Source organism: Passer domesticus, chromosome 7 (assembly GCF_036417665.1).
Source record: "Passer domesticus isolate bPasDom1 chromosome 7, bPasDom1.hap1, whole genome shotgun sequence".
Lineage (NCBI taxonomy): Eukaryota > Metazoa > Chordata > Aves > Passeriformes > Passeridae > Passer > Passer domesticus.
Window position 1 is genome coordinate 46,417,811 of NC_087480.1, and position 15,726 is coordinate 46,433,536.

The following is a 15,726-nucleotide window of genomic DNA, read 5'->3' on the forward strand; positions in this document are numbered from 1 at the left end:
AAAATGCAAGCCTTTTTTGTTTGTTTTAGTTGATCAAATATTCCTGGGGAAGTGAGTGCGTGTGTGCATTTCTGTACTGATCTGGGTCTCAGCTGAATGCCAGGAACTACTGAACTCTTACAATAACTTTCTCTTTGGCGCTGGGTATCTTCACTGCTTCAGTTTCTCACTTTTTAGAAAGGAGATAGTTGCTTCCTCATGGAGCTGTTTGTTCTGAGGAAGTTATTGTTTGTAGAGTCACTTGGAAACTCTAGAAATTTACACCAGAAGAATGTGTATAGAAGAGCATAATTTTTTTTTAAGATGGAAGTGACTTTTTAGGTATATTATCAAGTCCTAAATTAATGGAGGATTCTTTTCTTATGCCTGTTGGTTGAATTTCCCTGAGCTGCTTCAAGCACACAGTTACAATTGAAATAGTTAACAGGAGAGAGGAGGGGCATATAAAGTAATCTCATGTGAACACTTAGGATTGAATACATATGAATACATGGAATCAGAGTTCCTGGCAATGGATTCACTATTGTTTTCGTTGACATCCTCATCCTCAAAAACTTTAAGATGTTATGCCTGATACAGATGTTTAACATGTGTTATATGAAATGAAGGCAGGAAAACTAAGGACTTGTCTTAATTTTTATAATTTTGAGTAACACCACTGAGGGTGTAATAATTTGATGGACCTTTTTCCCCACTGTTTATTCAGTGCTGCTTGGCAAAAAGTTAATAATAACAACTTTAAAGTTTCCTTTGATAGTAAACATGATATTAAAATGGCTGTTAGCTCCTGGAATAAGCTAATTATATTAGGCTGATCCTGAATTCAGGATAATTTTTCTGTGTCACAGTGTTTTTGCTTTTTATGATTTGAAGATCTGGGTGATAAAGGTGATGAAAACCTGGTTAATTTTGTGTATTATGTTACATATTTACTGCATTTCCCAGTGTGTTTGTTTCAACTGTTTTCAGAAGTTTTATACTACAACAGCCTTACCCAAGGCTATGTCAGGGAAAAATGTTTTGTTTCATGCTCAGGCATCCAGAGATCAGGAACAGCCTTGAGATTCAGCTCAGATAAAGGGGCCACTTTCTGGGCATATTTGAAATGTGCTGACCTGCAGCACCAGAGTCATGGTCAGAGGGAGCCTGGAGGTCATGTGCTGACAGCAGGCAGGAAGGGAATTCAAGGTTTGTTACTTGACAGCTGGACTTAGTGAGGATTTTGTTACCTATTCATTTGTTTGAATAGGTACACAGTGCTGCACGTGGGTATATTTAGTACTTCTGGTAGGTCAAAGGCCTTTGCTTTGAAGAAAAATAGTTGCTGCTTTAGAAAAAGAAGCTCTGAGAGAGAAAACAAGGCACTGTGCCTCTGCCAAGGTACAGACAAATTCTGAACTTTGCAACAGTGTTTTTCTTTTCTTGCCTCTTCGCTTTCTGACCACCTTAGCTTGGCAGCAGTAGTGGATCTCTAGCTATAGCGGCAGACCTGTATGTTTCCATGCAAGTATGTTCAGGGGTTTTGAACCTTCAGCCTCTTCAGCTGGCCAGCTCTCCCGTTATACTGAGCCCATCAAGGTCAATTCGATCACTTCACCCGTTACTTCTTGTTCCTTGATGATGGGTGGTTGATGAAGTTGTGCAGAGGCAACATAATCAGCCATCCTGGCTATACAAAATAACAATGGAAAATGAGTTTGGCCACCTGCGAGCCTCTCTGTCAAATTTGAGGCTGACTACTGCTTTTTATTGTAATCATTTTGCATGGTGTTTTGTGAGGGAAGGGTGCCACATAAGAAGGATGAGAATGGGAAGTCCAGATGAATTACTGCTTCCACCAGTGCTCTGTGCAAGTGAGGTCTCAGAGTCAAGCTGTGAGTGACAGTGTGACAAATGTACTCCAGGAACACCCTGTATTTGATGCTTGGAAAGCAGGAGTTCCTCATCACATGCATCTTTGATCCTGGGTTATTTCCAAAGCTTGCCCACAGATTGTGGTAGCCCCACTGGCTCACCAGGGTGGTTTTGCAGGCTGCTGTTTACTCCCTTTACGCACAGCCATGCCCAAGAGCCCAGCTGGAGTACTGGACTGAATCAGAAAAAAAAGTACATTATAGACCTTATAAAGCCTTAAAAATAGCGGCAGCATGCGCCACAGAAATCATTCAGTGTCTGACTGAGATAACTCCATGACTGCTGAAATCTGCAACTTCCATGCAGCTGATACATTAAAATGACATTGATGTCTGAATTGCCTTCATGATAAACATGCATTACCATATTTTTAAGAAGTGGAGTTTGCTTGTTGTTGGAAAACCATTACAATGCTCTTTCCCCTCTTCTCTTTGTTAGTGCTTTGAGGCATCTGTGCTTGTATAAAATCCCACCTTTTTTAATGTGGCTTTTTCGTCTTGTTTCGACTGCAGTCTTTGCATGTTGTTTTTAGCCAGCTCAGGATTTGCTGGTCACTGGATTTGGCAGTCCTTTCGCGTTCTGCCCACCAGAACTGCCAGAGGAAGTCCTGTGTTGGCCAGAGGAGCCTATTTGTACAGAGCCTGATGTCCTGCAGGAGCGTGGCTTGACGCGTGTCTGCCCTTAAAGAGGCAGCAGTGACATCTCATGACTTGGAAAGTGCTGTGCAAAGCCTCGGTATTTTCCGTTTTTAGAAATGGGCCTGTTTGCTGTGTGCAGAAAGTGAGCCGTGCTCTCAGTTGAGAGCTGTGTGGAGCAGTGGCTGAAGCCCTGCCAAGGCCTACCACAGAACACTAACGGGTTCAGAAGGAAAAACGTCAGTGAGTTTTCTGACTGCTCACAGTTTTGGGTTTTGCTGACTGCTGCTTAAAATGTCATGTTGGAAGCTGTAAACTGGTCTCTTGTTTTCCTCTGATGCAAGATGCTGCAGGTATTGATGTGCTCTTGCAGGGTTGTAGAGAGCAAGAGGGCTGCTGCTGCTGTTTACTGGATGGGCTCTTCCTGTCTCTCTAAGGCTTGGATGTGTAAGCACACTGTGCATGTGGGCTCACACGTTTCTTTTAATCTTTTGAAAGCAGTTTCCTTTTAATTTAATTTCTAATACTGTTTGTGAGCATATGTAGTACAGACACACACTTGCACAAGCTCTTACTTGGACTGGTGAGTTACTGACAGTAAAGTAAACAAAATTGTTTCCTAAATCTGGAGCTGCTGCTAGGTTTTCTGTTTTTTATGAGTCATGCACACATGCTGTTCCTTACCCTGGCTTGGAAAGCAAGAATTTCATTTTGCATGTCCACTAAAGACATGAACACTGCATTTTACACTTTCTGTGTGACAGTGCCTCTTTAAAAGACACCTGTAGAATGACGTTTCTTTTTTCCAGTCATCTGGATCTATGTGTGGTCTAGCTGCAAACCCTGAGGAACGAACTCTTTTGTGTGTGGAGGCTTTCAAATGAAATAACCCTTTGCCCTGCAGTCTTTGTCATCTTTTTCATGTTTGTTTGTAGTATTTACTTGCTGTCTGAAGCCCTATTATCTCAGCCTCCTCCCCTTCCCCACCTGCAGCTTGTGAAACAGTGGAAAGTATGATGCTAAACCATTAAGGATACACCCTGAGATTTGAAAATTCTGTATTCATTTACCAGGTTTGCCATGGTGTTTTTTAGACACTGTGCTATGTGCTATGTTACATCTGCATGGTGTTTTGCAGTTGAGATGAGACCTGCTGTGTCAGCTCCAGCCTCAGACCTGTGGAGATGAGATTGGGCTAGTGCTGTCTCTGAATACACAGAGCATTCAGTGTTAGTATTGTACTGAGCCTGGGCTAAAGAGACCTGTTGAGAGCTGAGATGGATCAATACTTCAGTGATACATTAGTGTAGCTCTGTCATTTCTGCTGGATGGCTAGCATCTATCTAACATGCTGAAAATACAGGCAGTGGAAACTTGTGTTTACTTGAAATCGCCTGTCTAGATTAGTTTAGAAGGCCCCAAATGCATTTAAGGAAAACAGTACTGGCAGATATTTGTCATGTGTCTTTTATCTCTCAGTTTAAGAAGGTTTTCCTTTGGGACAGGAGCTGCTTTTTAGTATGTAATCATATATCCTCTGACATAGTTAGCTGCTTCCACACCCATTTTTTCTCTTCAGGGCACTGGATATCCTGTTACACAGCTACCTAGTAATAGTTTAGGGGTGGGAGAAGGGAAGGCAAATTAAAATTTGCAGCTCAGCAGGCGATGCACTGAAGGAAAACTTAGATTTGCAATATATGTACAAATAAATATGGACTAGAAAATTATCTGGAAATTTGTTTCATTTCTTCATGAGTCTTCTACCTTAATTATTAAATAAAACTTAGTGTGCTGATACAATTTTTTGAATAGGCCACTAGCAACACTCGGGGAGATGCTGTACTTGCGGTGTATAGGGGCAGATCCTCTGCCCTTAAACAGATCTAAAGCCAACAAGGAATTTTCCCACAAAATGTATAAAAGGAAGACTGTCCCCTCAGGATTCATTATATGCCATGTGTATGGTATTGACATCTACTGACTTATGCAAAGCTGAGCAAAGCACTGTGTTTTGGGAAGCCTGGCTGATCTGCAGAAGGGCAGATGGCACAAGTGTATTGATCTTTGGGAGCCTGAACATCTTGATCAGGTCACAGACAGAATGGGCAAAGGGTTCCCAGCTTTGCACTGATGGGCATCAGTTTGCCATTGACCAAACTGGGGCTGGTCACTGTGGGCAGCCCTTGCTCTGCAGGTGACCAAAGTGGGGATTGTGGTGTGAAAGTTACATTTGGTTGGCAAAGCTGAGCAGAATTGCATGTGCAGAGACTGCTTTCTTTGCTGCAGACAGAAGGTTTTGAAAAAGTTTCTTTTTCAGGAAGAAAGAGAATTCTGGTTCTCAAAGCATGTAATGCAGAACACAGTCAGTGGAAATTGAACTGAAATATGTATGCACAGTGGAAGCTGCATTTTGGATAATTCAGGTATACAAAGCTAACCTAGGCAGTGTGTGTGTGATATCTACATAAAATTTATCAGTAAACTCTTCGGGTTATACTTTCAAGATGATTGTTACAGAACTGTCTCAGTATGACTTATGGTAATATAGTTATTGCCCTTTGTGTTCTGTCCTTATACAAACCTTCAATTTTTTTTACTCTCATTATTCTTGCACTGTGAAAGTCATACCCCTTTCTATTGCAAATAGGACTTCAATAACTGTCCTGCATATTTGCCAAGTTATTTGTTTCAGGAATAGCTTTTATTACCTAGGTATTTGCATAAATTATTAGCATTTGGCTGTTCCAGCTTAGAATAACAACTTAGGAACATCAGAAATTAATTTGCTCTGTTTTGATGTGACTAAGCTGTGGGCAGAAATAGCCCAACATTTTCATGAAGCTCGAAGCACTATTTTGTAATGTCTCCTTGTGTCAGAATTTTCTGACATTGTGTGAGCTGTGCTGCTTTCTGAACAGGCACTGCATTTCCAGTAAAACCTTACCAGCATGGTTGACTGCTCTTCCACTTTTGAGGAGAAAGTATCACTGGTGCAGGAAACCACCGGTTATGAAGCAGACACAGGCAACTCTGCTGCCAGGAACAGAGCAGTATGTTTGATGTCATACAGCAGACTCATCTCGCCTATGATGTCTTTGATAATGTTATAGTACTAAATTTTACTTGTAATTTGCTTTTTTTAGTCTATTGTGTGGTGCAGCTGAATTGCAAAGCCTCATGAGGAGATCTAAATGTGCTGCAATTCCATCCTGTTACACAGACCCTCAGCTTGGTCATTTAATATTGGGGCAAGAAATGTACTGGAGCTTACGCTGGAGGCAGAACTACAGATAATTTTTGACTATGCTGCAAGCCCTTAGGCTTTTGTTCTAAAGGGCTCTCTCTCATCCAGCTGTTGGATACAAGCATGAAGTCAGTGTATGGGCAGGTCAGTTTTCTAGCTGGTTCTGAAACCTTAGATCTTCCTTAAAAACAATGTGCTGCTCTACATGGAATAGATGCCAAACTCAAGGGTGATGCTGCATCCCTTCTGAAGGTGAAGGGAACTTTGTTCAGTTCTTGTCCTGAACACATGTTTTGGGGCTGTTGTTTAATGGCTGAGGTCAGTTGGTCTGTTCAGCCTAGGGAAGAAGAAACTGAGAGAGGAGACTGTACCACAATTCTACAATTTCCTCAGGAGGGGAGGAGGAGGGGCAGGCACTGATCTCTTCTCAGTGGTGGCTAGTGACAGGACCCAAGATAATGGCCTGGAATTGTGTCAGGGGAGGCTTAGCTTGGATATTAGTGCACTGGAACCTCCAGGGAACTGGTCACAGCCCTAAGTCTGCCAGAATTCAAGAAGTGTTTGGACAATGCTCTCAGGCACATGATGTGACTCTTGGGGTGTCCTGTACAGCGCCAGGAGTTGGACTGGATAATCCTTGAGGGTCCCTTCCAACTCAGCTTGTTCTGTGATTCTCTGATTTTCCTCTGAATCATTAATAATGGGAACATCATGCATAATTCAAAATAGTTTGTTAGTGGATGTTGGCATGTTCAATGTAAGACTTGATTTTTAAGCTCTTTGTGTCTAGCACAGCACATCCTGACCTTTAGCCCCTATTGTAGGATAAATGGGGGTGAAGGGAAAAGGAGTTTTCAAACACTTTTCAGGTAAAGATTTTTGAGAGTACTTAATGAAGAGGGTGCAGTGAGCCACATGTCATAGTTGGGCAGTCCTTATCTACTTTTCTGTTTTCTTATCTTCTTTTTTATGGAGCCTAGTTTTCCAGTCTGGGTGGTAGATTGTAACAGTCAAGAGATTGTGCAAGAGTATTCTCTCTTTTATGAAGTAATGTATGGGACCTCATCAGTCTCTGGTTTAATGCCAGTAGCTTCAGTGGAATTATGCCAGGGGTGAATCTTTCCCATGATTTTTAAAACTGAGCTATAACTGCTGTTTAGTCAATCTGATTCTCTAGTACTGTGTGGGCGAGAAGGTCCAGGCAATGCCAATCTATTTGCAATCGTGTACTTAGGGTAAAATAAGCAAAGAGTTGATTTTAAAATTAGAGGTACATGATCCTTGGAAATAAACTTCAGTTCCCTATGCACCTGGGTAGATGCTACGTGGGAGTCAGATCCATTCCCTAAGGATTGAGTTGTGCCTCATCCTGGAAGTAACAGCAGGTCTTCCCTTCCCTTGTGCCTCACACATTGCAGCTCCCTCCCTTCTCTCTCCCAAGATCCCTGCCCCAGCAGCATCCATGAGTGCTGCATGGGCAGAGAGAAAGTGGCATGGTGTGTCCCTGGCAAGGGCTGGGAAGGTGGCACAGTGTTGGCTTCTGTGGGAGAAAAAGTAACTCTCTGTGGGTATGAGCGCTTTCTTTTAGTGCCGTTGCAGTTTCCCTGGAGTTAGTGGTTTCTTTGATACTGTTTTGAAGATCTATCTCATTGCTGAGGTGAATTTTCAAAAATTGGTGCTTGCCCTGTCTGAACAAAGAGTCTGCCTTGGAGAACCTTCCCAGAAGGGAAGCATCAGGATCTTGTGTGCTTTTAGGAACCTGCTTATACATTCATTTCATTAAAGAATGCAAATGTGTAACCCTGCGAGCAAAGTTACATTCAAGCAGTAACACCATGTGAACATATTTTGAGTTTCTTGGAAAAATCAGCAAACTCACTCTCAGAAACTGTTGGCTCTCAAAAGCTGGGTAGTGTGATCTACTATAGCTGGCTTGGTATCAAATCTGTAACACAATATGCAGTGAGCATAGCAAAAAATATGAAGGGGAGGAAAAAACAGTATTTCATTTTGAATCATAATCCCTGTCTAAAGAGTATGCTTTTTCTTTAGTTTTATTTGAAGAAGAAAAGGATCCTTCCCAAAGTACTTGATAAACACTTCTGAAAAGTGGTACAGTACCAGATCCCACCAGTTGAGCTGGGATCAAGGATTAATGGATTAATCCGTAACCGAATTCTATTATGGCCAATGTGCTAGCATTATATTTTTTTTCTAGTGAATTTCAGTAGAAATTCCAAATTTCCTGTACTGATAGACACAAGTGAACTGTAAAAATAAGTTCCTTCATATTAATTTCTTTAACTTGTAATACCAGAATAAACTATGTTCTATAAATATTGTATTAACAAAAGGGATGAGAATACTAGGGCAGAGATAGGTGTAAATTTTCATATTTCTGCTCTAAATTTTGCATGCTTTGAATTAGTTAATTTAATCTTTGCAGCAGTGTAATGAGTTAAGATGTCATAAATCTGTCTTTACTGCATCACTTGTAAGTCAGAAAATGTACTTACGTGATCTGAGAGTTAAAATTCTTTTTTTCTTCTTTTTTAGAGAACAGCTGTCCAAGCCTAGACAGTGTAATTCAATACAACACCACATATTTTGTCCTGGCTTTTTAGCACAGATTTGTAATGGCTGTTTTGGAAAATGTGCTATGAATTTATCTTAAGGTCTTCATGCCGGAATGGTTAATTCAACCTTACAAATCCTTGGCACTTAGCTTTCATCTTTTTAGAACAAAATACAGAGCCTGTGATTTGATGCTTTGAAGTCAGCAAAACAAAATGGTACTTTAACAGCAGCATTTACTTTGATCAGTTTTCAGCATTTGTGTCCTTGCCTTTCACGTAGTACAAATTGCTTTACCAGAGTAGCGGGGCAGGAGCCCGTAGACTGTTTTTGTAGTTGGTTTCTGTGGTGATACTCAGCCTTCCATGAAACTGATCTCTAGGGACGGAAGCCTCTGCAACCACCTTAACCTTTCTGCTGCTGGAGACCTTAAAGGAACTGTGCAGAATGTGCAGGCAGCAGTGACCAGCATGGTCTGGACAGAGGCAGCTGGCTCAGCAGAACCAGCAGAGCTTTGGTGGGCACTGCGCCCATGAAGGGAAAAATGCATTCTAGCAAATAGGACAGAACTGCTGGGCTTCACATCCCGCCTGTTCCTAGGTGCTTTAAAGAGGAATGTCTAGGTTTTGTTCTAAGATTTTCAGAATATCTTTAGTCTATCATATTCAGCTATGACCAAATTGTTGTATTCCTCACAAGTTAGTCATGTATTCTTTGGAGGAGTGGGTGCCAAAGGGGGCCAGACGTGAGTCTGAAGAGGAGCTTCCTCTGACAAACAGCTGCTGAAGCTGAGCCTTGCTGAGAGGGCCATTGCTGACACACATGCCCAGAAGGTCTGGCCTAGCTATCGATTGCACAATGACAATGTTGGCTGTGCAACAGCTTTGTGATCAAATGAGCCCTTCACTGGGAGTGAGGAATGTGTTGGACCACATTGGCTTATTTTCCTGTACTGTTGTGGTGCTGTCTGCTTGGGTAATATGCTGTCTCTTAATATGTTTTTAAAATAATACAGGCAAAGCAATAGCAGCTGCTTTTTAAATGGACTAGGTGACCTGAAACTGCCCAAGTCCATTTAATTTTTCTGGTTTCATTTTTCTTTTGGTATTGTTTGATCAAACTGGTCACAGAGCTACCTGAGATGCAGAAAACTGAATGTAGTATGTTGTTGAGAAGTACCAAATGTGTGTACTTTATGAGCTTCTTTGAAATTGTAGGAATGGGTGGAGAATGTCCCTTTTTGGATCTCTGATATTTTTTTTTTAAGCTTATATGGGAGTTTCAGAAAAAAGTTAGGAACTTGACCACAGAGTTCAGTGAGTTCAGAGTTTCACACCGTGTCTTCAAAACACTTTTTACTGAACACACATAAGATTAGTTTCTGATGGAGTTTCTGGGCAAGGCTTCCATAAATATTTATTAATATGAATTTTGCCAGTGAAAATACAAAAAGAAAGGGAAAATTTATAGTTATCTCTTGTGCTATTAATTAGAAACTTTTTTTTTGGCGGTTCAAAGCAATTCAGTATCTTTCTATCAATTTGTGTTGTGTTCTGAAGGTGCTGTGAACTGTAGACATAAGAAATAATGTGTTTTGAATAGTTCTTGAGCTCAGACAGAAAGGTGTCCAGGGGAGGGGGATCACTTGGGATTCAGCTGAAGGTGTAACTAGAGCCACAGTGGGGGCACTGCAGCAGAAATGGTATTTTGTTGAGATTGCTGTAGAGAGAGCAGGGATGAAGATCTTCCTCTGTGGTGCTGTGGATGGAGGCAGCCATGGCAGAAGTTAGCAAAGGGCAAAGTCAGTGGGAGCACAGCTGTGGCAGCAGAAAGCTTAGCAAGGCACAGCTGCTGGTGTTGGGCTGGGGTGCTGGTGCAGCTCAAGTGTTGAACTTGTGCTTGTGTCAATGTCATAACTTTTAACACCTTAGAGTCCTGTTAAGCCTTTCAATCTCTGAAGCAGGAGTGGGAAGTGGCATTCAAATGCCTCTGATGCATAGTCAAAGTCCAGGCTTTCACTTGGACTCTGCTGTTCAAACCACTCTCCCTCACATAAACACCTCTCTGGTGAGCTGTTCTGACCATGCCTACAGTACTTGGGCAAAATTCCCCTGTGACACCCACTGACTGGAGTTATGCAATGTAAAAACCCAATGCTTGGCAGCAGGGTTTTGGTGTTAAGATCTTGTGTGCTGGTAACTCCTCAGCAGTTTGCTTGAAAAACTTTCCAAGAACCAGAAAAAAGTCTCTCATAACAGATACCACTGCTGTGTATCATCAAGTACTGACAGTGATGTTGGAGCAACTGTAAATATGAGGGAGGAAGTGGTTGTGCTGTGGGGAGTCTGTTAATTTTGTACAATTTCTCAGCGGAATCAATCACATTCAGACTTGGCTACCCAGCAGGTAGGTTCGTAAGCAGTGCTAGCTCTAAAGCAGAAAGTGATTATGAAAAAGATGATGACCAAGTTGGTCCTCAGCAGTTTCTGTGGAGCTCTGGGTTTTTCTTTTCCAGTTTGTAAAACCAAGTTGGTTTTTTGCTCAAGACTCAGATTTTTCCTGTGTACTTTGTTATGTAAACAGGTGTAGTGACAGGGAATATATATGCTGAGTCGGGTAGTGATGGAGGCTCCTGCACGGTCACATTAACTATATTCTTTCTCAAGGTTAGGACTAGGCACATGAATTTTGCTTTATGTGTTTTGTTGTTAAGTCATGAGCATCACTAAAGACTGCAGTAATGCAAAATCACCTTTATTTGGAAAATTTGCACAGCAACATTTAATTTAGTTATGAAAAAAGTTGATTTGGTGTTGAAGTTCTGTAGCTTTTCCCAAGGATCTGCACTTTTCAGGCAGAAATGTAGGAAAATTCCATTATGTGGTATCATTTATCCTGCAGTTTCAGCCAAAGGCATGGATAGATACATCACGACTTTTGCATACAGCTCAAACTTTGTTGATTATTTTTGTGCATGTATGGAAATAATAATGTATGTGTGCATTATATACATCTTTAATTTTAAAGCTATGGGAATAGCAACAACAGAGTCTGATAGTAGATCCAGTTGCAAAGGGTCTCTGATTTTCTCACTAAGGCAGTTTGATTGCTCTGTGCGCTCTCATGTGACTCAAACAACAGGAAGAAATCTTCATGAAGTCTAAAACATCTGTCTTGTCTGATTGTTGTTGGTTTTGAACAGTTTTGTCTGAGATCAGTTGAAACAGAGGTACTTCTCCATGTCCTTATTACCCAAAGGACTTGGCCTAGCTGTTTCTGAGATGAAGTTTTCAGTGTGTTATATGTATTGTATCATTCCTGCTTTTAAAAAATAAAAGAGATTTTAAATAGCAAAAATTTTTTGAAGTTTTTAATAAGAGCCATATCTTTTACATTGACTTGACATTCTGACAAAAACACAGCCAGGATGCATGCCTAAACTGAGTGCTCCTGTTGGCCTGTGTAAGAGCATTGTTACTGGTTTTTATTCTTGGTTATTTAAGCACACAAACTATATTATAAGTAATTTCATCAATATCTAGGATCAAAGGAAATCGGTTATTATTGAGCATGGAAGTATGTTGGATGCACTTGATGCCATTTGAAGCTGAAAAAAATCAGCCTGAAATTTGTACTCATATTTCTGAGATCAGAACTTCAAAAGATGTAACTGGACTTTTACTTTACGAAACTGAGATTACAGTGTTTTTATTGTTTTGTAAGAAAACATAAGCTTCGAACAAGGTAATTACATTTAATAGTTTTAACAGCTTATTATTAATTAGCAGTGATTACAGTTGAAAAGCCACAAGAATTAATGAAAGCTGGTTAATTGTCGTGAATTTAATAGTGGTTCTAAACACTTTTTACTTTCACCATTCCATTTCTAGATAGAACAACAAAGCAGGAGTCTTGTAAAATGAATAATTTCACTCATATTTTCAGGTAACAGAACTGCTTTGGCTCTATAGCTGATAGCTAAAAGTGTGACTGTTTAGCATTTCAGATCTCTGTCCTCCCATTAGAACTGAGAGCACTACCACCCTGCACTTTGCTAAAATGAGGTATTTTATTCTTTAGAGACAGTAAATAGAGAGAAATGTGTTTCTTGGTATTGGTGTTTTCTTTATGAAATGTGTAAATACCACCGTGTCCTCTGCTGGAGAGGCCAGGTGGTGCCAGAGGTGGCAGAAGATGGCAGTGCCTGTCCTTCCTGCAGGCAGGGCTGTTACTGCCCAGCTGCTGGCCAGAGAGGAGCTCGTTCTTTAAGGCTGCTTGGGATTAGTACAAATATGGATTTACTCAGTTTTCCAACAAGTTTTTATCAAGCTTAACAAAGAGGAGGACAGGGATGTCCTCGGTGCTCCCAGAGGTGTGTGTGTGGGGTTTGATGTCTGTCTCTGGGGGAACTGGAGACACCTTTGTTCAGTGGCATTTCAGAATCTGGTGTGTTCTGCTTGTAAGCAACTGCTACCAGTTAGTGTGAGAGCACAGCCAGCTGTTGGCTAGATTTTTTTCAAGTTCTTAAGTAGTGATAAAAGGTCTTTCTGCTGTTCTCTGGGTGTCTCGGACTGGAGACCAGGGCTTGGCTTTGACTTCATAGTGATGGTAAACTTTTCAAGGTGAAATAAATAAAATTAAAAAAAAAAAAATTTAAAAAAACCCAAAAAGCAACCAACCATACAAAAAAAATCCCCAAACAAAGCACAAAACCAAAACCAACCAAACTAAAACCACCCTACTGTCTATTTTGGAAAATATTTTCAACAGTAATAGGTACCTAATTTTCAGTTTGGTCTCTAGCTTTCATCTAGTTAGTTTACTGGATGAATCTCCATTTACTTTACTGGTAAACTAATAGTTGTTTGCCACTATATAAGAATCATGCAGTGAACTATATGTAGTGGCTCTTTTCAAATATCCTTTTAAATTCTCTAGCAGAATACAGAATTAATTCTCAGTTATCTTTGTGCTCATTTCTGTTTGCCACCACTCAAACTGGTGGTTGTGTTCATGTTTGCTTCCTCTACCCTTTTTAACAAAGAGCTGTGATTGTCAGGGAAGCTGCCTGTCACCAGTATGGTGGTACATCAGGTTCCCTTCTCAGTAGATCATCTCTCCATTGCACACTAGAGGTTTCTTCCTGTAATGTGGGATGAAGTGTCAAGCTAAATCCTCACTGCTTAAACAGCTTATTAGGTGCCACAAAAACCACTGTAATATCAATTGCAAGTCTGTATATGCTAAAAAAGGACAGGCTGTTCTGTCATGTGTTTGGTTATGGTTTTTTTCAACATTGAAGTCTTTCTAGAAGGGCAGGACTGGGATATGAGGAGCTGGGCAGGAGGGACTTCAGCAACTACAAACTGGTTGTTTCAAAGCCACTTCTAACAGGTTGCCTCACTTCCATGATGTCAACTTTCCTCAGATCATGGAGGTACCTAAAAAGGTACCCTGTGTACCTTTTTAGCCTCTGAACACAGGCATTTTCTTTCCCTAGTGTATGTTAAAATTTCTTTTGGCATTCCTTCCATAAAGTAATGTAGTACTCACTTGTGTTTCTGGATTTGTTCCTCCTGGTTTTTGTTTGTTTAGTTTTATTTGTTTTGCAGGCTAGATTTATGTCCTTAACAGAATCAGCAGATGAGATTTTATACTCTAAGCCAGCTTTGTAGACTACCATCTAGAAACCAGAAATCAGAGTTTGCTTTGCAATTCTTTTTATCTCCTTGTTCTCCAACTCTCAACTTAGTGGTTTGACCTTTTGCATAAGATATTTTTCATCAGCATTTGCCAAGGTTTTCTTTTTAGCAGTGCTTTGCAAGCATAGAGCACAAATGTTAACTCTTTCATATTTTACTTTCTCTGTGCTCTGTTGACTGACTTTTGTGGAAGTAGATTAGTCTGTAATCCTGAGTGAAGAGGTCTGAATGCTAAAAGTCATAATATATATATAAAAATTGCCTTTGATTCATTGTTTCAAATTCCAGGAAGTATTCACATATTTCTGTGTTTTTCTGTAGGTCACATTACATTTGAATCCAATTTCATCAGTGCATATTCATCAGAAGCCTCTGGTATTTCTTCTCAACTCTCCTTTGCCTTTGGTCTGGAAGCTGAAAACAGAAAGATTGGCACCTGGAATCCGAAGAGTTTTCTTTGTAAGTGTACACAGTCCTCTGGCCTGCTCTCTGTCATAGCTGCTTGTCACATAAAGCATGGAGTTAATGGCATTCATTTGGAAAATTTTCAAACTTAGATTAAAAAAAAATTAAGTCAGGGTCAAGTTTCATTGTAGGGCTCTGGGGAACAGTTAGGTGGTAGGGCAAAGCAGTTTGGAAAAAGTAGCCAATTACTTGTTATGTGAATTTAAGGAAAGGAAAGCAAAACTGCTTTTCAGAATCTGCACATTATATAGTTATTAATACTAACAGCCATTAGAGTTCAAAAAGCTGTGAGGTTATACCAGATTGCCAGTCCTGATTGGAAGTCTAATAGTACCATAAAGCAAAAAGCCTTAGGGCAATTGGAAATATTAAGAGTGAATGCTAATTGTGTGGTCTGTGACCAAAACAAAAATTTGTATCTATTGAGCTCAATATGTCCAGTTATGGTTTATGTCTGTGATGAAGCTTTGGTCTATTGAAATGACCAAGCTAAGCCCAGAATGAAGTCATTTTTGTTTCTCAGAAAGACTGGAGCACTGCTTATAATGCAAGATCCAAATATTACCTAGTATTTGTAAATCATGTCCTTACTGTTTGCCAGGACATTCAAGTTTGCTATTTGTAGTGAAACAGACAAGTTGTTTGGATTACATTTTTAATGCATGACATCATGTCTAATCATGAGTTGTCTTTATGAAAGTTGCAGCTTTCACTATATTCAACTCTAATTGCAGAACTAAACTTGATTATTTTTAGCAGTGTCCTTATAGGGCTTAATTTTGCTCCTCCAGCACAGCTGACAGTGGTAGGCCAGATTGTTTCTGCAGCACCCAGTGGAAACTTAGTTGTGTCACTGTGCATCAGCAGGATAGGAAGATGCACAGTGCTGCAGCATTGGAGCTCTGGGAAGGGACACTGCTCTCTCAGTTGACCTGGTGTGATGGTGACACGATGAAGTGCACCAAGAGTTCTGTCACTTGCTGGACACTGCAAGCTTTCTGGAATTGTGTTTCTTTTTCCTGTCATCAAGCTGTAAGAGTAGGAGTAGCCTTGATATTTTGAACTTTGAAGAACTCAGTCCTGTTTCTAGTACAGTGTATTACTGATTGGTGCAAAGAATATGGCTTTGGTTTTATTCTAAGGTATTCACAATCTTAGGTTTTTCATTGGTGTTTTTCTGTTATCTTCC

At 40.4% G+C, this 15,726-nt stretch overlaps 1 protein-coding gene across 1 annotated transcript in view; it reads left to right on the plus strand.

Annotated features, from left to right (window-relative positions):
* Positions 1-15,726, plus strand: part of TGFBR3 (transforming growth factor beta receptor 3) — a 103,631-nt gene that overhangs the window by 40,535 nt on the left and 47,370 nt on the right. Inside the window, exon 4 of the mRNA XM_064428241.1 lies at positions 14,394-14,531. Coding sequence (XP_064284311.1) covers positions 14,394-14,531 — 138 coding nt within the window. The remainder of the gene's footprint in view (positions 1-14,393; positions 14,532-15,726) is intronic.